Source organism: Bos mutus, chromosome 1, assembly GCF_027580195.1.
Source record: "Bos mutus isolate GX-2022 chromosome 1, NWIPB_WYAK_1.1, whole genome shotgun sequence".
NCBI lineage: Eukaryota > Metazoa > Chordata > Mammalia > Artiodactyla > Bovidae > Bos > Bos mutus.
The window spans coordinates 133,555,020-133,580,045 of NC_091617.1; the positions used below are offsets into that span (position 1 = coordinate 133,555,020).

Consider the following 25,026-nt stretch of genomic DNA (forward strand, 5'->3'; position numbering starts at 1 on the left):
CAGAAAATGAAGAAAGAAGACGCTGGGTTGCTGAGCAAGGCCGCAGCCTCAAGTGGAGTTTGCACTGCCTGCCCACCCACCACACACCCTGCCTTCTCTTAGGACAGGAATAGCCTCAGATCCTGGTGTGTCAGAGGCTCCCCACCCTGCCCCATGTGAGGACTACTGCAGCGGGTTAGCAGGGACTGAGGGAGCAGACAGAGGTGGCCAAAGCCAATCTGAGCTTGAGAAGGAAGTAAAAGGCTTCGGTCCTAACAGGAAGGGGCCCGCATCAGTGGGGACACGCAAAACAATCCATGTGGCCTGCTCCTGATGCTGAACTTGACTGGAGCCTGGGATCTCCTCTGTGGCTGGACAATGGCCAGCTCCCTAACCAGCTGGCAGTGCCTCACATGCAGTGCCAGCCCAGGGAGTGTTGCAGAGCAGCTTAGGCGAGAGCTGGTGGTGACACCTTGTCCCCACCAAGGAAGCCACTGCATCCATCTCAGTGGGAACAGCAGTTCCGCCTCCAAAACACTGTCTCCAACTCCTTTACACTCTGACTTACAGCCCCGGTTCTGACTGCGCAGCCTCCGTGCTTGCTGCTCTGCTCCTCCTGTAGCTTGTGTACCTACTTAAAAACATTTAATAAATTATTCTTCTGCTTAAATTAAAAATAGAGGGGGCTGTCCTCAAAGGATGTATGGGTTACATGCAGGAACAGCTCCGCACTGGGCACAGAGGTTTTATATCCCTGTTCTGTGCTTGCCTGCAAAGGACCCCCTCTTTGCACCCTTCCAGGGAGCAGAGCACCTCTAACCTTACCACGTGATCCACTATCTCATTCATTCCCCCAGGTACCCCACAGATACATGCTTGAGACCAGGCTACTGGATTCAGCAACTCCCAGTGAGGGAGATGTCGGCCAGCCATTCCAGGCCATGTGTAGTCCCACCAGGCACTTTCCCCATCGCTCTGCTCCTCCCAGGCTTGCTGTCATGTCCTGTGGCCCCCAAAGCACCCCTCACTCACCGCCCCCTCCATCATGACATGGCAGAATGAGAGTTGACCCCCTGGAGTTGGGGGATCAGTGCCCCTTTGGCTCCATCCTCTTCCCACTCCCTCCCTGACCTCCCACCCAGGTTGCCTGACTTTGGTCAGCCTGGGCCTTGAATAAGAAAGACCCAGCCAAAACCCAGGCTCTTCTCTGGGCTGGGGCAGGGGTTTGCTGCCTGTCCATCCTTGGGTTGCTCTGACCATTGATCAGTTAGCTCCGCAGTAGCTATCTGAGTCTGCCCTGGGTCTGGACTCCCTCTGAGAAAGGCAGGACATGGGTGAGGGATTCTGAGACTCAGCCTCCCTTGGGGGCCCCCCACCTTACCTTAGGCACCTGTTGCCAGAACTCTTAACTTTCTCATGGTGCATGCAGTCAGTCTCCAGCTGATCACGGGCAAGGGAAGAAGCCTGTCTGGGTGCCAGACGCACCTCACCACATGGAGGCCCAAGTGGCCAAGAACCACCATGCCCTCCTCCAACACCCAGAGTGCCCTGCAGCACAGCCACCCGGGGCACCAAAGCCAGGGCATCAGGGGCCAGCAGCATTGCCTGGATGCTTCCCACAGAGCACTGTTTCTGGAAAAGCTAGCAGAGAATCTGCAGAAACCTACCTGGTAGGAGAAGGGATTCTATCGCAGTCTGCCTGGGGCTGCTGAGTTCACTGAGGTGCAGTCTCTTTACTGCTGACTTTCCAGGTCTCCTTAGGGTCCCTGTGAATCTCCCAGAGGACTAGAGGAGTTGCGACAGTTCCCAAAGAGGAAGCGTTCTAGGAGATCTAGCTCTTGAGAGCAGTGTTTCAGTCTAGGAGTCATGCTGAAGGTCAGGCAGTCACGGCTCCTCACAAAGACAGGGAGGCCTGCGCTAGGCAGTCCTGTTGGCCAGTCACAGCCACTGACCAGCCTCCCTGTGTTTCCAGCCTACCCCTGGGATCGCTCCAGCCTGAAGTCCATGGCCCTGGACCTGCGGCAGTTTGAGAAGCTGGACACCTATGCCTCACAGGTAGGAGAGCTGGCCCCTCTGCCTGTGTGCCCCCCACCCCTCAAGACAGCTTGGAGTGTCCTAACCCAGGGTGGCAAAGCCTCTGCCCGACCCTCGTGAGTGCATCCTGAGTCCCTTGGGTGGGTGGTCCTGAGTGCCTTTCCACAGCGTGTGGACGGGGGACAGAAGGCCCCTGGCAACCTCTAATTCTGCTCCTAGGTACATAGGCCCAAAACACAAAGACAGATCCTCAGATACTTGTTCACCAATCCTCGTAGGGGCAATATTCACAATAGCCAAAAGGTAGAAACAATGTAAGTGGCCATCAGAGATGAATGGATAACCAATTTACTATCTCCATGAATTTATCTAGTATTTCATGTAAGTGGAATCATACACTGTGTCTTTTTGTGTCTGACTTGTTTCACTTAGCATCATGTTTCCAAGGTTCATCCAAGTTGCAACATGTAGGAGAACTTCATTCCTTTTCATCAGTTCAGTTCAGTTCAGTCACTCAGTCGTGTCCGACTCTTTGTGACCCCATGAACCGCAGCACGCCAGGCCTCCCTTGTCCATCACCAACTCCCATGGATGAGTAATATTTCATTGCATGGATATACCATACTTGGCTATCCATTCATCTCTGGCCACTTACATTGTTTCTACCTTCTGGCTATTGTGAATATTGCCCCTAGGAGGATTGGTGAACAAGTATCTGAGGATCTGTCTTTGTTTTTTGGGTGTGTATACCTAGGAGTGGAATTGCTGAGTTGCATGGTAATTCCACGTTGAAATTTTTGAGGAACTACCAAACTTTCCCACAGCAGCTGCATCGCTTTACATTCCCACCAGCAATGTACAGGGATTCTAATTTCTTCACATTTTCGCCTTTGTGTGTGTGTGTGTGTGATTGCCTACCTTTTTTTAAACTACAGTCATCCTAGTGGGTGTGAGGTTGTATCTCACTGTAGGTTTGATTTGCACTTCTCTACTGACTAATGATAGGCTTCCCTGGTGGCTCAGAGGTTAAAGCGTCTAATGATAAACATCTTTTTATATTTTTATTGGCCATCTAAATTTTTGGAGAACTGTGTATTCATGTCCTTGGTCCATTTTAAAATTGGATTTGCTTTTGTTGTTGAAATACAGGAGTTCTTTGTATATTCTGGATATTAAACCTTTATCAGATACATTATTTGCAAATATTTTCTTCCATCTGTAAGTTATCTTTTCACTGTCTTAATATTGTCCTTTGATGCACAGAAGTTTTTATTTTTATGAAGCTCAATTAATCCATTTTTTCTTTTGTATCCCATGCTTTTAGCATCATATCTAAGAATCCATTGCCAAACCCAAAGTCATGGTGATTTACCCCTGTGTTTTCTTCTAGGAGTTTTATGGTTTAAGTTCTTATATTTAGGTCACTGATTATTTTTGAGTTAATTTTTTATACAGTATGACGTAAGGGGTCCAACTTCATTCTTTTGCCTATGGATACCCAATGTTCAGGCCCTGATGTAGCACACCCCTCCCACTCCCCAGGTGACAGTCAAGAGTGGCCTTGAGGAGCTGGTGAGCGACCTGCTCCAGGAGGCCCACAGTGACCTGGAGATTGTCCGTGCCATCTGGATCTGGATCTGCCACCACATAGGTAGGCCCACCTGTGGAGCTGCTGGCTCTGGGACACCGTTCCCAGAGGAGCATCTCTGGGCTTAATTCCATCACCAGTGTGTGTGCAATAAGATGGAAGGTGGAGGAGAAGGGCTCCCAGGGTTCATTAACCAGACTAAGGAAGGTTAACTCATACGCACCAGCTGTCCGTGTTTACGCCCCCGAGTCTGTGTGCTCTGTGAAGGGCCAGGGGTAGAGATCCCACCTGGCCCTTTGCCCACAGCCAGAGCTGAGTCCCATCACCCAGCTACAGCCTTCCCTCAGTCCTGCCTTCCTGGTCGACCTGCTCCACAGAGATGAGAACCCAGAGCAGTAGGTCATCTCCAGGAAGGAGGTGGCTGGGGATGAGTCAAAGTTGTTTGAAAAGTTACTGCAGCACCAGAGGTTTCTCAAAGCATCCATGCCAGGAAGGGTGGGCACCCCTCTGCTTGTTCATTACTGCCACACCAGTGACCTCGCTGCCACTCTCAGCCTGGTCTCCAAGTTCTGAGAGCCAGGGGCCACGCAGCTGCCCCCAGCTCTGCACAGGACCCCCTCAGCTGTCTGACCAGCTCAGGCAAAGCCCCAGGAGGTTGCTAAGGGGAAGCTGGCCTGCTGCCTCCTACAGACCATGGAGAAGCCAAGTGGCAGGATGGACTTCCAGAGACTTCCCTGCGACATAGTGACCAGCGAAGATCCCCTACCTGCTGTCACTGGGCTTTCCTTTTGTCCTCCCAGAGCGGCAGTTAGGGACACAGCTTAGAGGATGAACTCACCTGACACAGGTAGGCCATCTGGCCACAGGACCTGAAGGGCCACCTTCTGCCACGTCAACCTCAGCAGTTCAGCCTGGGCCTAATAAGGGAGCAGGATGGGAATCAGAACATCTGATATGACTTTGTGTGCGGCCCCCACTCTCACACACACACACACACACACACACACACACACACACACACACACACACACCCTCACACACACACACACACACACACACACACCTACACACACACACACCCTCACACATATCCACACACACCCTCACACATACTCTCACACACACACACACACCCTCACACATACCCACACACACCCTCACACATACCCTCACACATACCCACACACCCTCACACATACCCACACACACACACACACCCTCACACATACCCTCACACACCCTCACACATACCCTTACACACACCCTCACACACACCCTCACACACCCTCACACATACCCACACACACCCTCACACACATAAACACACCCTCACACACACACATACCCTCACTCACGCACACACACACATCCTCACACACATACACACACCCTCACACACACACCCTCACACACACCGTCACACACACACATCCCGTGGGCACACGTGGGCACACACACACCCTTTGTTGCCTCAAAGGCCACAATGATTTCTGCCTCAAGGCCTCACACAGGTCTTAGGCTCTCTCGTTAGCCAAGTAAAGTGGCCTGTCTTCTCTTTTTGGGACGAGCGTTAACAGTAACTCAGCTGCATGTGCATAGCGTGAGGCCTTGGCCTTGGGGCTGCAGCAGGGGTGGGGGCAGCCTCACCGGCTCTGCTCACAGAGCTGCGTGCAGAGCCCCCAACCGCCCAAGTGACGTGTTGGTCCCTCCCCTCCAGCCCCTGCTCAGAGACCTAAAGAGCCAGGTGGCCCCTTCTGCCAATGCCTTGCGCTTCCTCCCACCACCCAAGGGTACATTTCCCAGATATCACCCAGCCTGGGGCCCTGTTCCCTTCAGTCCACAGCAGCCTCTCCTGGGCCCAAGGGAGGCCAGCCCACATGATGCTGGAAGCAGAGCAGAGGGCAGGGGCAGAGGGGTGGACCCCTCTCTCCTCTGCACCAGCCTGCTCATCTCCAAGGACCTGGTTCCTCACAGCCTCCTTCTCTGCTCTCCAGAATACGACATCGAGGCTGCCCAGGAGAAGGACCGCCAGGCCTTCAAACCCACTGTCATCCTGCAGACCCAGAAGACCAACTGTGACGGCTACGCTGGGCTCTTTGAGAGAATGTGCAGGTACAAAGGGCTCCCAGGCTGACCACCCTGACCCAGCGCCTCCCCCTGCCAACTGCCCTGTGCCTTCACCCACGCACTGGGCCTGAAATGGGAGTTTGCAAACTCTACTCTGAATCCAAGTGAGTCTTGAAAAGGTCAATTTCTCCCTTTTTAACACCAGCATAATTGACTTTGTACCATCTGCCGGGCTTCGCGATACATTAACATAATGGCAGATGAATGCACGGAGATAATTTGGTTATAAAAGGCCCTTTTTCCACCTTCTCCCATCTCTGTGCAGCTGAAGGTTAGAAGAATGGCAGATGTGGGAATGCCAGGACCATGGCTGCAGGCGCCAGGAGGACTATGAAAGGCTGTCCTCGGGGCTGGCACAGGGGCCTCTTGGGGGAACAAAGTCCCCCCACCTGAAAAAAATGTGTCCGTTGGAAAAGCTGAATCACTGGGCAGCAGCTCCTCTGGGCTCTGTTTCCGATGCTCTGGGAGCAAGCACCTGGCCAGGATGCCTGGGGCGGGGTGGGGGAGGAGCGGGGGGCGACGCAGAGGTGGTGAGAGCAGGCGAGTGGCTGGTAGGGAAGGCATTGCTGTTTGGAGACCTCACTGCCAGTTCTGTGTGACCTGGAGATGGACTCCAGGCTGGGGGAACCCTGCTGACCCTACAGTTTCTTGTGCCTACTGTCTAAGCTCTGCCGTGTTCCTCCAGTAACAATCAGCCAGCCTTGGGGGCCACTGCAAAGCCCCTCCCCAGGGGGGTAGACAGACTGCACCCACTGCCTGTGCTGGCCTCTGGGAATGAGTCTCCTCAGGCTCCCAAGCCTCAGCCAACCAGAACTGCAGGGGGCAATTCATCAAACCAAGAGTAGAGACGATAACTAAAGTGTCCACGGGCAGGTAGTGGTGTGACAGTGTTGTACCATGGCCATACGATGTCCTGCTCCCAGGGGGACCCGCCACCCACTCCGGGCCTGACCCCCAGCCCTCCAGGCTCCCACCCTCATCACCACCACCCATCACAGACACGCTGTTCCATCCCTTCTGTTCTCTCTCTGCTCTTCCGTCCCCTACCTCCAAGCCCACCCCTGAGACCACAGCCCCCGAGGGGACCCGAGGGTCAGCAGGCAGAGGATGCCAAGCCCTCTGCAACCCACCCCCCCTACATTCCCACGCTACCCCAGACCCAGGCACCCCACATACATTCAGGGCTTCTAGGAACCCGGGTCCTCACCAGCCCCCTGCCCTGGCTCCCGGGCCCTAGGTTCTGAACAAGACTAAAAGCTCACACTATCCTCATAATGTCCTCCAAACTGCAGCCTCTCCTCCCTTCCAGCTCTGCCCCCTCTGCCACTGCACTCACTTCCGGCTAATCCTGCTCCATCTGCTCGCCTTGCCTCTCAATGTTCTTTAGGCTCCACCTCTCCCTCCCCAGATGCCATCAACAAACCTATACACCAGCTCAGATCTTGCTTAGGCTTTTATTTAATCACTTTTCTAAATTAAAAATAAAACTTAACTATAGGTGATTTATAAAGTGCATAGAAGAAAACAGAAGAAAATTAAGCTACCCTGAATCCTACCAGTTAGAGAACACTTAACATTTTGTCCTATTGCTTTCTGGACTTTGTTCTCTCATATAGGCTTTGCCTATGCTCATTTCTTCTTATAGGTTTTACATGTCTTCCTGTCTCCCCCCACCTTCTTCTTTCCCTTTGAACATCCATCTCAGAATCCTACACACAGTAGGCCCTCAGTGACAGGAAATGACAGGACTTGTATGAGTTGGACCTTCTTTTTTTAAATAAGGGAATAACCCTCCATCTACGCTCAGCTCTATTGGAACCTAGCATCTTTCAGAGTGTAATTATTTTCATCTTAATTTGCAAATTTGAAAACACTTGGGGTTTTAAGTCACAGAGTATATATTTCTTATCCAGTAGAAGTCTTCTTAGCATGGTATGGAAGGAGTGCCAGATTCACAGCCAGAAAGACTCTTCTAGGCCTCAGTTAGTTTACCAGTCCTTGATCTCCAGTCCTTAACGTCCCACTCATTCGTTTTGCTCCCTTTGGAAGGCACTAAGCTTCTGGGTGCTGGGAGGGATCGGGGGCAGGAGGAGAGAGGGACGACAGAGGATGAGATGGCTGGATGGCATCACCGACTCGATGGACGTGAGTTTGAGTGAACTCCGGGAGTTGGTGATGGACAGGGAGGCCTGGCGTGCTGAGGTTCATGGGGTCACAAAGAGTCGTACACGACTGAGCGACTGAACTGAACTGAACTGAACTGAAGCTTCTGGGAGCCTCGGTTTTCTCATCTGTACACTGGGGACTCCACTGACTACTGGCAGGAGTAAAGGAGAACTTGGGGGCTATTATTTTTAACCCTCCCTGTCCTCTCAGTATTGGAGTGTCTTTGCTCTGTAGAACTTTTCTACAGACCACATAGACTCACATAGGCTCAGAAAATTGACATTGGCCTTGAGTGGAACTGTCAACTCTTTGGCCTAGTCCAGAGGCTTAACAAGGGCCATTTTCTGGCCTGAAGCTGATCATTAAAAGACCAACGTTTTGCATCATTTAAAGTTATGTTCCCACCTGGCAGTTACCCTGTGAAATACTCTCCACATAGCCTGGGATATTTAACAATAGCTCACAGTTCTCTGAATTCCTTTAACTTTGGCTTTAAAGATCAGTAACCTCAGCCATGAGTCTTTCCTAAGTCCTCTTCTCTTTAAAATAACTGCTGAGGGTTTGGTAAATTCATTAGCAGATCCCTTAATAACCAAGGACGTGCAATCCACACTTGCTGATTTATCCCTGCTTGGTTGTCAGAGTGGCCTCTCAGCAAGAGTTGTGTCCACATAGCTGGCATTACTTCTACCAGTCCAGTCTGCCTCCTTGCAATGGCCTCATTCAAGACTGATTTAATAAAGTAATTTGGTGGGGAATTCAGATATTTTTGCAACATCATTCATTTCCTCATCGTCTTTCTCAAGTAACCAGTGTGCCTTTTTTGCTAGTACTGTCGCTTGTAACTGCTGGTCCAACTTCTTTCTGACTTTCTCTCGTCCAGCATTCATGTCTCTGCTCTTGCCTCAGTTCCCCGACAGCCTTCACGAATTCCGCTTCATTTCTTTGCAAGGGTCATGCTTAATTCCCCAGAGTTCTGCCAGCAAGTCAGCCTCCAGTTCAATTTCTTCCCCTGTTACCACGGCTCTAACACCACCAGCTAGCAGATTTTCCAGGGACTTTTGAGAAAGCCAAGAGCTTATTACCAGTTTCAGGCTTTGATGCGGAGGAGACTGGCTGTCACCAATCAGATGTCAGTCTGTTTCCCATGCATCTTCCAGCTGTCACAGCGGTGTGCTGCTGCTCCGCATCATGTCCCAGACAATCCCAGAACATTGCTTGGTTCCAGAGGCCCCGAAGGCTGGATATACAGGATAACCTTAAATTATCTCCATCCTATATGGCCTCTGAAAGGAACATCTAAACCCCACCACCCTTTTAGATACATCAAAGGACAGTGCTCATGAAGACGAATTGCATCACTATGGCAAACCAATCTTTAATTTTACTCTGTATACCACCTGGAAGTTTATGGATTGAAACAAATCTTGCTGTACAAAAAGGCTGGTGCAATGCAGATCCTCCTGAACTGGGCATCGGGACCCATGAGTCCTGGCACTGATGCCCCCAAGCCCTCTGTGTGTCCCCAGGCAAGTCAGCTTCCCTCTCTGAACTGCTGACTCCTCACTTGTCACAGAGGAGATCCTGAAGTCAACCTCCAAAAGCTCTAACAGGCCTGTGGAGTGAGAATTATTACCATGATTACAGTTACTGACCTCACTGTAAGCGGGGGAGTGGCATAAGGAAAGGAGAAGAGGACCATATAGCAGAAATATAAACACTGCCAACTTTATAACAAATCAGCTACATAAACTGTGAAACATAAGTCATGGTTATGCATGTCGTGCTGCAGTGCAGAAACCACAAACTGGGCTTCCCTGGTGGCTCAGTTGGTAAAGAATCTGCCTGCAATGCAGGAGACCCAGATTCAATCTCTGGGTTGGGACGATCCCCTGGAGAAGGGAAAGGCTACCCACTCCAGTATTCTGGCCTGGCCTGGAGAATTCTATGGACTCTATAGTCCATGGGGTCGCAAAGAGTCGGACACAACTGACAACTTTTGCTTTCAATCTCGTTTTGGAATTATATATATATATATATATATATATATATACACACACACACACACTTCGTTTTTATTGAAATCTAGTTGATTTGCAATGTGGTGTTAGTTTCAGGTGTACAGCAAAATGATTCAGTTATACATATATATATATTCATTTTTACATTCTCTTCCATTATAGATTATTTTAAGATATTGAATATAATTCCCTGTGCTATACGGTAGGACCTTGTTGGTTATCTATTTTATGTATAGTAGTGTGTATGTTTTAATCCCAAATTCCTACTTGATTTCCCCCCTCCTCCCCTTTGGGAACCATAAATTTGTTTTCTGTGACCTTCTTGGGGACCATTTTGGGAACTGCAGGCCCTAAAAAATTCTAATTCATGTCTTTGCCCAGTTAAACTGGCCGTTGGGCTTAAAGGTAATGAAACCATGCTTCCTAATTTTACTATTAGAAATCACAGTGTTTTTCTCAAGAGAGGAAAACAGTGCATGCTTCGCTACCTCTCCCACAGCTCTCGTCCTTTCCACCCTCCCTCTTTCCCATGTGGTCCCGACATCCAGGGAGAAGTGGTCAGAGCTAAGGATGCCCACTGTGGTCAGGGGCTGATGTGTGGGGTGTACCGTCCACCCCAGGCCGCTCAGCCATCCTGCTGCCGGGGCCCGGATCGTCGCTGGTTTTTTTTTTTTTTTTAATTGGAGGCTAATTACTTTACAATATTGTAATGGTTTTTGCCGTACATTAACATGAATCAGCCACGGGTGTACATGTGTTCCCCATCCTGAACCCCCTCCGCCACCTCCCCATCCCATCCCTCAGGGTCATCCCAGTGCACCAGCCCTGAGCACCCTGCTGTTTAAAGTGACAGTCACAGTCTGGATCCATCGTCTCCTCAGCATTACCCCTGGCGCTGAGGTTTTCCAAACTTTCAAAAGTAAAAACCAAGACTCTGCAGCCTGAGGTTATTAGACACATCTCCTTGGCTGATGTTTTGGGCTCTAGGATGGCTGGTCGGGGTTCCTTAAGAGGTGGAAGTGTTTCTCATCCTCTGCCTTTTCTTCAGTGCTCTCTCAGATCTTTCCAGCAAATTCCTCCCCCTTTGGGTTTCCTGAAAGAGCTATGCTTAGTTTCTCAGTTGTGTCCAGCTCTTTACGAGCCCGCCAAGTTCCTCTGTCCATGGGGATTCTCCAGGCAAGAATACTGGAGTGGGTTGCCATGCCCTACTCCAAGGATCTTGCCAACCCAGGGATCAAACCCAGGTCTCCTGCATTGCAGGTGGGTTCTTACCATCTGAGCCTCCAGGGAAGCCCAAGAGCTGTGCTGATCACTAGCATTTTTGTCATGATTCACATATTCATTCTCTTCCTACTATGAGAACATCGAGGGTGGCCAGTGAGCTTTATTTTTAGAGCATCATAATTTATTATGTTGTAGTATTTATTGCATTTCTAAATGATATGACATGGGATATTATATCATACAGGGGATATGATCCCCTGTAGAGTGTTTTGCACGGAGTGTGTACAGTCAGCAATCTTTGGAGGCCTGAGGTGGTTGTGGGTCACCTGACCAGCAACCAGCAGCTAGAATGACTAGTTCCACATTTTTGCGTGAGAGTTATGGATTATTAACAATAATGCTCTACATTACGACTGCTTTGTCCAACTCATCTTGCACACTGCTGCCAGGTAATAAAATATCCTCACATCATAGTCAAGCATGGCAGAAGCTTACCGCTGAGGGGATTTTTTCATCTTTATTCTGCCCCAGGCATTCCCCACAGCCCTCCCAGCTTCTCCTCAGCCTGTCAGTGGAGAATCAACCCCTAGAGATCATTTAACGCCAACCTTTCGTTTTGCCCGTGATGAGCCTGGCAAGGTCACAATGGAATGAACGGGTTCTCCTGGCTCAACCCAGGCCAGTCTCACCCCCTCCAGCCCCAAGCCCTCAGGGAGCCCTTCCCAGGCACAGGGTGGGGCGTTCATGCTTATTCCCTGACTTGGTGCTCAAATCTGACCTCCAGTTTGGCCTTGGGTGAGAGGATACCTCTGCCCAGGGCCACGGCTTCTCCCAGGACACTTAGCTCAAGCCAGCCCTCTACCCACATCAACACCAGCCCATCTTTATCATAGCTCCTGGAGGCCACGTGGGAACTCAGTGCCTCTCCTGCCTCCCCTCATGTCGGGTGGCTCTGAGTGGAGGACAAGCGTGCTCCTGAGGACCATAGCTCCCTTCCCCTCCCTGCGAAGCAGCCCCTTCTCCATCCTCCACATGCCGGCCACTCATTTCTCCCTCCTCCAGTCCTAGAAATTCATGGGCACCAATGTTCTGGCCAAGAAAGGAAAATAACTCACTAGAAGTGTCATTTTCAAGTAGCACTTATGATTTTTTTTTCCAATTCGAAAAGCAACACATAATCATCATTGAAAATTTTAAAAATAGAGAGACGCTTAAAGAAGAAAATTAAAATCACCCCAAATCCCATCACTAAGAGACCGGATGACTTCTGCGCTGTCTTCTCACTCTGCCCTCCCCCTGTGTTTCTGGTTCTCTGTGCACGCACACACACACACACACATACACACACTCAGGGATTGTGCTGATGATGGGGTTTTGTAGAAGGTTGTCAATTAACAGTGAATGTGTCAGGAGCATCTCTTATCTCGCTAAATATTTTTCACCACATTCCTTCTCCTTATCCACTCTCTGAGTATGTGGAGCCCTACCTCCAATGGAAGGCCCCTCCCATCCCATCATCTTCATCCCACCCCTCTGGCCTTGCACGCACCCCTCCCCTCTCAGGGATTCCCTGGTGGCTCTGCAATGCACCCCACTCCAGTATCCTTGCCTGGAAAATCCCATGGACAGAGGAGCCTGGCGGGCTACAGTCCATAGGATCTCAAAGGGTCAGACATGACTGAGCAACTGCATTTTCACTGCATTTTCACTTTCTTTCACTTTCTCCCCTCTCTAAGGGGAGGGTCTAAAAGACCTCTAAGTATTAGAGGCCTTTTTTCTCTGAGACTGCACTCATTCAGATCCCACCTCCTGAAAACAAACCCCCTGGGCCCCGCATCCCACTGTAGCCAAAGGAGGAGGGGGCTGTCTGGGTGTGGCTGCTTCTTCCCCCTGCCCCTGCTCCGGGCTTCTGGACCTACCCATGCTGGGCCTCCTGCCTCTGGGGGGCCCTTCTGCTCCTGGAGTCAGTGTTCCCTTTCACCCGCAGAATCCTGACATGGGATCTACTTTCTCTTGCTCTCTGCTCGCACCCCCAAGTGCTTCCGAAATCCTTCCCACGGGCCCAGCTGGTCTGTTCTCATGGGATTTCTTTGACAGCCTGGGGAGCCTGAATCTCCTTTTGTGAAGTGGCAGGCAGAAGGGAGGTGGGGGGCATGGGGTGGCTGTAAAACTTCCCAACCCATAAGGAGCCTCAGCAGGGCAGGCCTGCCGCTGAGCAGAAGAGGGGAGTTCAGGCCGTGTGGGGTGATTTGCAAGCTCCACATCTTGCCCCACTCGTTCTCTCAACAAGTGATATGTAAATGCAGATAAGTCATATTTAATCCAATATTATGCTAATTGTTCATTAAACATTCATTTTTATACGGATAATGTCCGATTTCTGTTCCCATGCCTGTCCTATGGCCATTTCACCCCATTACCCTGAGGCTCCATGACCTCTTGTTTAGAGCAACTGAGGCTGCAGACCTGCTCCTGAAGGGACCCCCACCAGGCACTTCCCTGATAGAGGCCCAGCCACACTAGGAGCGCAGCCCCAGTTCATGCGAGGGGAGGGCAGATTCGGCAGACAGCTCATGCTGAGCCCCATCTGACGGGCTGGTGCGAGCATCCTGGGTATCACCGGTTTGGGTGGAGGGGAGGTGGGCTCAGCTTCCTCCTGCACCCTCATATCCAGCACCCCTCCCTGACACCTAGATGTCACCTAGACCCAGCTCCCCAGCCATGTGTCTAGAGTCACTCTGGTTTTTCTGTCACATTGTCCTGCTCCCGGTTTCCATGTTCACCAGGCGGAACTCGCTGTTGCACCGGTGTCCTCCTACAGCTGCCAGCAGACCCCCAGGTCAGCTCAGGGGAGAGACAGTCCCAAGGGCTGTGCACAGGCTGGAGGAGCCTGCAGCCAGTCTGTGCCGGAGGTGGCAGGGGACAAGCCAGCCAGCCCATGTCGCCTCCAGCCTCCACCTCTGCAGATAAAAGCCCTCAGGCTGTGTGTGTGCGACTGTGTGAAAGGCAGGGAATAGGAGAGGTATGGAGGGACTGACAGCAGACAGGCCTGAGGCAGGGCCACAGACAGACAGACTTGCAGGGGCGGAGGGACCCCCAGCAGGAGCCGCCTCTCAGAGCCTGTGTCCCGCCCCAGGATCGCTGGAGTGCAGTGTGTAACCGTGCCTGGCTACTCCAAGGGCTTTGGCTACCAGCTGGGGCAGAGCTTCTCTGGGGAGTTTGACCACGCCTGGAATGCTGTGTTCCTGGAGGGGAGATGGCACCTGGTGGACAGCACCTGGGGCAGTGGCCTGGTGGATTCCTCCACGTCCAAATTCACCTTCCTGTGAGTACCTCAGCTCTGCGGGGGTCTGGTCAATGGAGACAGCGGAGGCAGGAGCCTGAAGGAGGCGGCAGCAGAGAAGGCCGGTGGAAGGGGGAAGAGAGCTGGGGGCCTCTGTGTGCTGCGGACCTTCACCCCCTTCCTCTGGCTTCGGGGTGAGCTAGCTCCAGGCTGGTGACAGGTGACCTTTCTGTCACCTCAGCCTTCCCTGTCTCAGTTCCCCCTCTGGCTCCCCAGCACTACTTTTCCACCCAAGGGCTAAAAGCACAGAGTCTGCCCACAGGGCAAGTGCCAAGAAAGGCAGGGTTGAGAACCTCCTTTGTCTGGAGGCTCCCCTCAGGCTTTTAAAAAGGCCTAGTTGCTCAGTCGTGTCCGACTTTTTGCTGCCCCACGGACTGTAGCCCACCAGGCTCCTCTGTCCATAGAATTCTCCAGGCAAGAATACTGGGGTAGGTTGCCATTTCCTTCTCCAGGGGATCTTCCCAACCCAGGGATCGAACCAGGGTCTCCTACATTGCAGGCAGATTCTTTACCTTCTGAGCCACCAGAGACTCATAGTCGGGCCTTTGGCCATTGACTATGTTATTATTTGAGATGCCAGGATTCTCTCCTACTGCTTCTCCCAGATACCAGGGCTTCTCCTCCTCCTCTCCAGTGTAAATGCAGCCATATCCCACCTCTGAAGGAGGGGGTCTGGCTTGTGGGAAGGGGTGTCAGGGTGCCCAGCATCCCTGTGGGCACTGCAGGGCAGAGTGGCTGGGGGGCAGGTCTGGAGCACGTCTGTCCTCCAAGGCTCTGGCCTTAGCCTTATCAGCAGCTCAAATGCCTTTTCATCCAGAAAAATGAGAGTACTGCCCCACTTGTGCAGTTTAAATCCTGACAGCCCTGCATACGTGGCAGACACCGTGGGTATACACAACCCATACTGGGAGGAGGTGTCAGTCACACCCTCCTTTGCTCTGTCGGCTCTGAGTGCTGCCTGCCTTGGGCTGAGTGAAGGCTCTCCCATCTCGGAGGAGTCCCCCTTTCTCCTGATCCTCATCACTGACCTCTAGAGAGCTGCGTCTAGCCAGCCCTGGGGACTACATTAGGGCCTCCCCCTGCACAGCTGCCCACAACAAGTCACAGAGAGCATGGAGCTGGCTCCCCAGTCTCCCTGCCTGCCCTCCCTCCACGCCGCTGGCACCTGTCCCTGGGTCCTGGCTTTGCTCCCTTTAGATCCCTTTGTTTTTGAGAGCAGAGGAACCCATTCTCTGCCTGGACACGCACTGCCAGGCGGTAGCCGTCTCTTAAAAGGGGGCCTCAGATCCTGCTTTGTCTCCTATCTCTGGAAGCAGCTGCTGAGGGGGCATCTGCCACACCCACGTCAGGGTTGGAGATGGTGCCTCTTCCCGTTGGGTTGTGGGTAGGACCCCCCATGTGTTACCTTCAAGAAGGCCCCAAAGACCCTCTGTGGGCCCCACCTGCCCCTCTGCATGGCCAGGGCCTGTGCCTCCAGCATGGCTTCTGACCAGCCGTCCCCCCTCCAGCTACAACGAATTCTACTTCCTCACCCACCCTGCACTGTTCATCGAGGACCATTTCCCAGACAACAAGAACTGGCAACTGCTCAAACCCCCTCAATCCCTGAGGCAGTTTGAGAACAACATGTATCACAAGAGTGAGTTCTACAACAAGGGAATGCTGAGCGCCCAGCCGCAGACTTCCATCATCAAAACAGGTAACTGGGTTCATGGGCTGCCCTGCCAGTGCCCAGCTCAGTGGAAGCGGTATGTGGGGGCTGTGCAGGGGCGACTGAGGCTGCCTAGGCCATTGGGCCATCAGGGCAAGACGCAGCCGCAGGGCACATTTGCAAGGACAGAAACCCATCCCACCAGCATAAACCAAGACAGGGGCATGCAGCTCCGGAGGGCTGAGCTTTTGGCCAGGCATGCTGGGGGGCCAGGGCTAGTGGCCCCGCACTGGGGAAGCCTCTCTCAGCTCACACAGTGGGGAAAGGATTGCTTCAGCCTGGCTTCCGACGCCTTCCAGCTCAGGTGCGCGACAGAAGCTCCTAAACTCCTGGTGTGTGCATGCTAAGTCGTTTCAGTCATGTCTGACTCTGAGACCCCATGGACTGTAGCCCTCCAGGCTTCTCTGTCCATGGGGCTCTCCAGGCAAGAATATTGGAGTGGTTACCATGCCCTCCTCCAGGGGATCTTCCCGACCCAGGGATGGAACCCGTATCTCCTCCATTGCAGGCGGGTTCTTTACTACTAATGCCATTTGGGAGGCCCCAAACCCCTCCCAACAGGCCCCACAGGCCTCCCAACAGCCCCAGGTGAGCTCTGGCCTTCTCTCCTGGAGCACACAGGCAGCCCTTGGTGGGAGTGTGGGGGTGCACTGACCCCACTGGGCTGAGCCCTAACTGTGGTGCTGCCCCCCTTGGGACCCGGTGCCCAAATGCCTCCCAGTCCACATCCAGCTGCCTGTGGTCCCTGTGGAGAGATGGGGAGCGAATGCCAGTCCAGGCCAGCCTTGGGGACAGCTAGGGGTCCTGTACATCCAGCCCAGGGGAAGTTGCCTGGAAAAGGCTGGCTCTGCCTGCAGGCAGGAAGGAGGCAGATGAATAGGCATCCAGGTGGTGAGGGGAGCCCTCAGAGGCCAGGCTGCATCCCTGGAGCCCGGCCTTCATCTGGGGCACCTGAGCTCACATGTGGGAGACCTGCTGGGTCCTCCCTGAAACATGTCCATCCCTGTCTCCTGTGATGCCTGCTCTCCGCCAGTTCCCAACACTCTGCTGCTCAGCAGCCCCCTTCCTGATAAAGCCCCCAGCACTCTCCTGGGAGACCCCCTCTGCTCCCCCACTAGGTCCTTAGGCCACTGGCATGCAGAACCCGGCCCAGCTTGGCCAACGCATGCCCACACTCAGGTGACGGGGCACCCATGTTAGTCCCAGCCGATTCTTCCCTTCAACCTCACAACGGTCTCCATAACCAGGCTGCCAAGCTCTGGGATAATTTTTAAAACGACGAATGCCTCCTGCTGCTGAAATAACAGCGTGAGGCTGCTGTCTCAGAGAGTGCCTGTGCCCCCTGGATGCCTGTCAGACAGGGGCTGCTCCAGCCAGCAGGGGCCACGGGGAGGACTGCGCCAGGTCACACAGACGTCAAAACAGTGCCACCAAGGAGCTTGCCTCTTTAAGAGATAGAGAAATGTAAACACTGGGTTTCTGAATATACAGTAAACCTAAAATTTGATTGCATATTCATGAAGCATATTTAAAGAATAGTTCTTTGCCGGAGCTAGTTTTGTTAAGAGTGGAGATGAAAAGAAAGCAGAGAGGGAAACAGGTAGGCTAAATGCAAGAAGGGATAGTGAGAGGGTGACGGAGGGGTGAGAGGAGGAGGAGGTCACAGGCTCTAACAGAGTCCCAAGGGTCTCCGTTCCTTTATTTCCAGGCTTCCCAGCCATTCAGTTCACCTTCACCAGGAACCCCCTGAGGTGGGCACCCCAGCCAGGCCCAGGACATGGCAAGAAAGGAGACAGGCGGGCCCTTCCCTGCGGCACCCACACCCAGCAGGGAGGATCCACATTACCCATCACTGATACATTACTATACTGCTAAGTTCCCTAGAGGAGAGGGAGGGCCAAAAGGGCAGCTTCCGGGTCACTCAGCCGCCTGCCCTACCGCAGGGCATCAGAAAAGCCTTCTTTGTGGTCAGAACATTGCCTTGAAGTCTTAGCCAGGTTTGGGGGACACTGAGCATATGTGAAGGCCCTGGAACATGAAGGGGTGTCCCCCTGGAGCAGGTACAGGAATACCATGTGGGCCTGAGGATGGGCCTGACTTGGGCAAGGCAGGAGGGGACAAGCCTCTCCTCTGGCCTCCAGTTTGATTGTGACACACGGAAGGGAGCCCCAGGGTGACTGTGTAGATATTTTCAGGAGCCCTTGAGCTACCATGTGGAGATGCCAGGAGCCCTCGATGCATCAAAGGAATTGCACGGGGACCTCTAGGGCGCGACTTGGAGCAGGACAGGGTCCATGAAGGCTGAGGCAGCTTCTGTCTCCTGAGGAGGGATTCAACTGAGAGAAGTTGATAGTGATCGGCTGTTCTTGGTCACTCTCCTCTGGAGGTAACCATGTCTCATGGTGGCTGATAGCCATGGAGAAGGAGCATACACGAAGAAAACAGCACAAAAGCACAAAGAATACCACCATTCGTGTAACAGAAAGGAAAAAGAATCAGAGGAGGTGGGGAGGCCAGGCTGGGGTGGGTGGCAGATGCAAGACGAGCAGAAAGGTGGCTGTATGATCGGCGACCCAGATCCTCCAAGGAAGTCACTGAAGACCTGGAGGATGGGGGCCGAAGCCAGGTTTCAGAGACCTGAATGAGTGGGAGGGAGCTGCAGCAGGGAGGGGCATGGGAGGAGAGGCAGGTGAGGCGTTGGCAGTGCCTGAGAAGGCAGGGAACGTCTTCTGGTTCGAAGAGCCATAAAGAAGGCGGTGGGGGCAGGGGGCGGGGAGGCCAGTGGAGCCCCCTTCCCCTTGTGGGGATTCTCACTCCCAAGATGGGAGGTAGCACTGAATGCAGCAACTGAGCATCCTGGAGTTGGGCCTCGTGGCTGATAAGATGGGAAGTCTCAGGGGCATTCATCCTATAGCATTCTTGAGCATGGCTTTCTGCCTCCAGAGCAGGAACTCTGGATCCCGATGTGGGAGAGGCTACTAGAGAGTGTGAATGAGACACTAGTCGGAGGTGGCTGGGAGGAGGGGCAGGTGATCAGCTTCTGAGGGAGGGGGAGGCAAGGCTCTCAGAGAAGCCCTGCCCCTCCCTGTGATCCTGCAAAGCAGCAGGGACCAGGGAGGGGAGTGCCCATGGGCTGTAAAGACAGAGAACTGACCCCCTGTACACCCACAGCAATGACCAGGACAGAGGAAGACAGCGCTGGAGGGCAAGGGGCGAGGCGTGTGTGGGATGCACATGATCCTCTTGTGCACTTGACTCCATTCAGGAAGCACAGCCTGGAGAAGAGGGTGGAGGTGGGTGTGCGGGGAGGACCCGCAAGGAAGCAGTTCTGTCCCTGGAGCACAGTCTCCAGGAGGGAAGCAACAAGTTTTTAAGGTGATTGTTGACATGCCAGCTGTGAAGGGAGCAGGGTGAAGCAGGACTTGAGACTTGGAAGCAAAGTCAGAGATGGCTCTCCAACCAGGGTCTTGGCCCTCCGTGCCCCTCAGCCCTCTCCCCTGCCCTGGAATCAGGTTAAGCCCCCTGGCAACATTCACCTGATGTGAATCAAATGGGCAAGGCAAGCACGTATGACTGGGGGCAGATTTTTCTTGAGACCCACCACCCCCAGCTGGTGGAAGAGAATCACCCAAAGGGGTGAGAACCCTTCCAGAGGTGTGCTGCCACCGGCTTATATGATGTTCAATGAGGTCATGCTGGTGGCTTAAAATAATTGGGTGAAGGTGTTTCCACCAGGGAAATGGGCAGACGCTGTAAGTCAGGGTTCCCTGCCCAGAGATCCTATTGTTACACGATTACCAGCACAGGTCGGACTCCTCTCACCTGATCCTGGCTCTCCCCACAGTGAATGGAAAGGCCACAGTCACCATCGAGAGCTGTTCTCCGACGCTGTTCATGTTCATGCTCAACGGCAAGCAGGAGCACGGGCTGCTGAGCCTCCGGAAGAACGGGATGAAGCTGGATGTGTACCCCCCGACCGCGGGCACCTACAAGCTGCAGATCTTTGCCAAGGGCAACTCTGAGATCTACAGCTCCGTGCTGGAGTACACGCTTAAGTGCCACTGTGCAGACAATGACGTCCGGCTGCCAGCGGAGTTGCACCAGCCCGTGGGCCCCAGCTGGTTCTCAGAGCAGATGGGCATCACCAAGCCGTCCCACCCTGAGCCCGTCATCTACACCAGCGACGGGCGCTGCTCCGTCAGCTTCGGTGTGGAGGAGGGCATCAGCGTCCTGGCTTCACTGCACGGAGACGATGGCCCCGTCACTGAGGAGACCCAGCGACGCTACATCTTCCAGCTGCACCGGGAGAAGCAGACGGAGCTGAAGGTGCAGCTGCCCCACGCCGGCAAGTTTGCACTCAAGATCTTCGTCAAGAAGAGGCAGGAACCGGGCAACTACCTCTTCGTCTTCAATTACCTCATCTGCTGTACCAACACCAAGGTGAACTGGCCCGTGTTCCCCGAGAGCTTTGGCAACTGGGGGGTGGACAATGAGCTGCTGGAGCCGCTGTCGGGCGTGCTGCCCGCCAACCGCAATGTCCCGTTCAAACTGAAGCTGCACGGCGTCGCCAAAGCCCTGGTGAAGGGGCAGGACACGTGGCCGCTGACCCTGAGCCCCGAGGGCTACTGGGAGGGCAGCTGCAGCACCGCAGGCTGCCGGGAGGTGTACGTCATGGTGCTGGAGAACGCCAACCACAGCTTCTACTCCTACATCCTCAAGTACCAGGTCAACGCCCAGTGAGGGCCACCTGCCACCCCGACCCCTGCCGGGCCACGCACAGAGCCCGGACACCACTGAGTCTGCATGGAATCCCTTCTGGACCTCTGCCTCGTGTTCCTGTTCTGCCAGAGGCTGCAATGTCAGTGGCCAAGGGGACAGAGGCAAAGGCCCTTTAGACGACAAAGGTGCTATGTAAATCCAAGGTATTGTAACTGTATTCACTGCCCAGACACCCCCCTTCTCGTGCTAACGCTGTCCTTGTTGTTCTCGGGCTGGTGTGGGGAAGCAGGACTGCCGCCCGGGGCCAAACACCTTTCCGTGATGGGGAGAGAGAAGCGGGCGTGATCCGGGAGGCTGAGTCATCCTGAATTCTCAAGCTCCTTCCCAGGAGCTGCACAGAACTTCTCACCAACTCTCGGACCCCAGGGGAGGTCAGACTGTCATCTTCTTTCCAGACCTGACCACCTCCTGCATTCCCGATGCTGCTTCTTATTCTTCCAGGTCCTGAGAAGGAAGGCGTAGAGAGGAAGCTAACTGTCCCCCAACTAGCCCGGCGGCCGAGGGCCTCCACAATCCCTGTATGTGCCTGAAATGTAGCACCAGAAACGTCATGGGAGACTGCAGGACCGAGGGCAGCCAGTGCCTCCTCGTGTTCTGGGTGGGGGCCAGAGAGGCAGGGATGCATGGCAGTCCCGCCACCCTGGTCTCAGGATGTAAGACCCCTGACTCTGCTCTCAGAGGGATTAATACCATCTACTCGGTCTATCAGCAGTTCACTCAGCTCCTGCAAGCCCTCTCAGAGCCTGTGCCTCAGGCCCCAGCCTGAAACCCACACTGGGAACCCCATGAGGCTTCTGGGCCCTTAGGGACCCCTGGCAATAACCCTCAAAAAGACTTCAGGTGAAGTAGTAAGAACGGTGCAGTGCTGGGGGCCCCCACAATAGCAGAGTCCCACCAGCCCCAAGATCTCTACCACCAAGGCCACACCTGGGGGACCTCGACCTGCCCTGGGAGCAGTTTCTATCCCATGTCCCTTCCTTCCTCTCAAGAGAGACCCCCAGGGTCTGCCTTCTGTAGGGACCCTCCAGAGCTCCTTGTTTGCTCAGGCCTGAGAAGTCTCGTCTGCCCAGCCGGCCCTTAGCAGCACCTCAGGCCAGTGTTGCCATGGCAACAGCAGAAAGACTGGCTCCAATGAGGGCAGCAGGAGGGAAGGATGGAGAGGCCCTGAGAGGCCCTGCATGGCCGCTGCAGCACCATCCCAGCACATGGAGAGGTTGGAGGTGGTCTCACCTGCCCTCCTGGCTCCTTCGGCTCTGCAGCCCCGCCTACCAGGGCCTGGGCCTGGAAGAGCCAGCACTGCCCAGTACTCCCCTCCCTGCACCTGCCGCTCTGGATGCCCCGGACTAGCTACAGCCAAAGCTGCTGGGGATCCTCACGCCTCCTTGCCTTCATCCTGACATTTGTGTATTCAGCGAATGTTCGTGGAGCACTTAACCAAGTACTGTGTAAGCCAGTCCTCCGTGCTGGGGCTGCAGCCCTGCCCCAGCCGTCCCAGAGCAAGGGTGGCAGCTGCCGCCCTTGTCCAAGCCTGTTTCAAGTTCCAGGCTCCCAAACACTCCAGTCCATCATCTCCCTAAGGTCCCACCCCACAAAGATCCCCACCAGCCCCAGCATGGACCCGGTCCAGAGGAATGTCTCAGGGGGCCCATCCTCCACCAGGCCGGGGGCCCTGGAACACGAGGGCAGTACATCACGGTGGGCTGAGCTGCCCTGGCCTGTGTCCAGCGTCCTCTGGCAGGCTCTGCCACCCAGGCATTCAGCACTGTGTCACTCACGCCTGGAAAATGCACAAAGGCTGCAGAGGCGGAACTGCTGTGCACCACGACAGGGGAACAAGAGGAGTTTTTACACCCTGGAAACAGCCTTTTCTCACCCCTTTGATTTTATGGGCTGAAAGAAACGCGCTGTGTTTCATCAAAATAATAAGTGCCTTCTATGACTCATGTCACTCACTGGACCCAGAGCTGGCTGCTAGTCCTGCTGGGAAAAACTTGCATCCTCTACAAAACAGTATAATTAGTCTATACATTCTGGAGCACACAAAGGATGCCACCCAGCAAAACAGGAGCTGTCCCAAGCAGGAGACGGTGGCCCAGCCTCGCCAAGCGCCTGGGAGCATCAGCAACCCCTCCCTGCTCGTTTAACCAGGCGCCCCCGGCTCCTTGTAAAGACAGCTGTAGGCACAGACAACACCTGCATTTCTTTCCACTGAAGTAAAAATACATGAAATGAAATCCAATCTTCATGAATTTTTACACGCATGCTGCTCAGGGTAGAATTCGGGGTTGCATTTTGAAGTCTTTTATTCAAATCCCCATCTTTGTTTCCCGACCGAGGCGTTCTAACGGCCAGTGGAATGGCACGGGCGTCCCCTGCTGTCCGAAATGCGGAGCTGCAGGTGCTGCAAACTCCCGTGAGGCTGGGGGTTTTATGCAGCATTTGAAAAAATGCGGCTGGGATGTTTATATTAAATTCACTGAGTGCCTTCTCGTGGCTTCTCGGAGTTTTCTCATGTATCCGTGGAGCACGTCGTTCCCACACAAGTTGTGAAGCGAGGCAAGGAACTGCCTGGCATGGTGCGAAGACGAGAACGTGATAACGGTTTGGGAATATTTTACCCGGAAATCGGGTAGAAGTGGATGGGACAGTCTGACCACATTCATTCGTAAATCAGTGAAAAATTGGAACTGATGGAACTCAGAAAGTTTTTGCTGCAAGCCCTAGGATGGCAGCCCTGAAGCCACAGAAGGGCATAGAGGGTCGGGGAGGGTGGGAGAGTGGGAAGAGGCAAATGGGCGAAAACCACAACTGCAATTAACTTCTGTTCAACTTGTTTTGGAAGCGCCACTAGCACAGCTGGACTCTGCCTCCAATCTGATTGTGATCATTGTGTGTTCCCCATATGTTACATTGTCCCACCAGGACAAACCCCTGACAGCCTGCTGAGATTAAGAGGAAATAAATAGATTAACTGAAGCATGAAGGATTTAGGCTAGACATAAAGAAGTATTTCCTGTTGTTAAGCAGGAGGGACAAGTTGCCAAGAAAGTTTGTGAAATCCTCTTCTCAAAGGACTGGAAAAGTAAAAAAAATTCTCAGTGGTCTTGGGTCTTTGCTGCCATGCTAACCAGTTCTTTCCAAACCAGTTTAATTCTTGAAATTCACTGGATCACCCACAGCAAACGGGGGACTGAATAGCATGGTAGTGTCCTTTGCTGTTGGCAAAGCTTTCCGAGGTGAGAGGTGGTGTGCATCTGCGTCCCCCGTCAGTTTATCTGAGGTTGATCATTTCTTTTCATTTGGATGCATAGCTGGAGCTTTGAAGAGGTGATTACTTTTCATAACGTGTGCATTGAGTTGTGTGGGCCACTGGCTGTTAGGTATGATTTCCCCTCATTGTTGCTGGTGTTGTTTTTCAATAAAATTTATATTCATTTTTACCCAACAATGTAATTATCGATCCATTCTTATCACTGTTCTCACAAGCAGGAGAAAAAAAAAACAAAAAACACTTTCATGTTCAAAGGGAACGTTAGGGAAAAAAATCAATGTCCCAGCTATTTGAATGTGATGGTGAGATGCAAATAGAATGTCAGGCAAATAGCTATTTCACATTAAAGGAAACATAATTAGGTTAGCTCCAGCCCCTCTCCAGCTCACATGCCTTTGAAGAACATGAAGGCAGTGAATCTTGTTTAACTTGAAAATTTTTAAGTTGATCCTAATTTCTGTTTTTAACGCGAGAAAAAAAAAACGTTCCAAAAATGCCCATCAGCCTACTTTTTGTTGCTGTGAATATATATATAAATATATATTCCTTGATATTCATATACTTGTAGAAACTTTCCAGCAAGTTACCTAAACAGATTATTCATAAATTAGACATTTAGGGAAATATAGCAAATGAAAATCTAGACACCTCTGAGAAGCTGCTGTAACCATGGAGACCATTCTTGTAGCTGTCGTGTGAAGGACAAAAAGAATTCATGTTCCCAAATTTGGCCTTGTTGAGCTCCTCACCGCTAGACCCACAAACACGAGCCCGCACATGCTT

At 53.0% G+C, this 25,026-nt stretch overlaps 1 protein-coding gene across 1 annotated transcript in view; it reads left to right on the forward strand.

Moving 5' to 3' along the window:
• KY (kyphoscoliosis peptidase) overlaps window positions 1-24,414 on the forward strand; it is a 47,005-nt gene extending 22,591 nt beyond the window's left edge. Inside the window, exons 6-11 of the mRNA XM_070375993.1 lie at window positions 1,952-2,034; window positions 3,556-3,664; window positions 5,596-5,713; window positions 14,276-14,464; window positions 15,991-16,181; window positions 20,038-24,414. Coding sequence (XP_070232094.1) covers window positions 1,952-2,034; window positions 3,556-3,664; window positions 5,596-5,713; window positions 14,276-14,464; window positions 15,991-16,181; window positions 20,038-20,933 — 1,586 coding nt within the window. The 3' untranslated portion in view covers window positions 20,934-24,414. The remainder of the gene's footprint in view (window positions 1-1,951; window positions 2,035-3,555; window positions 3,665-5,595; window positions 5,714-14,275; window positions 14,465-15,990; window positions 16,182-20,037) is intronic.
• Window positions 24,415-25,026: the final 612 nt, after the last annotated feature.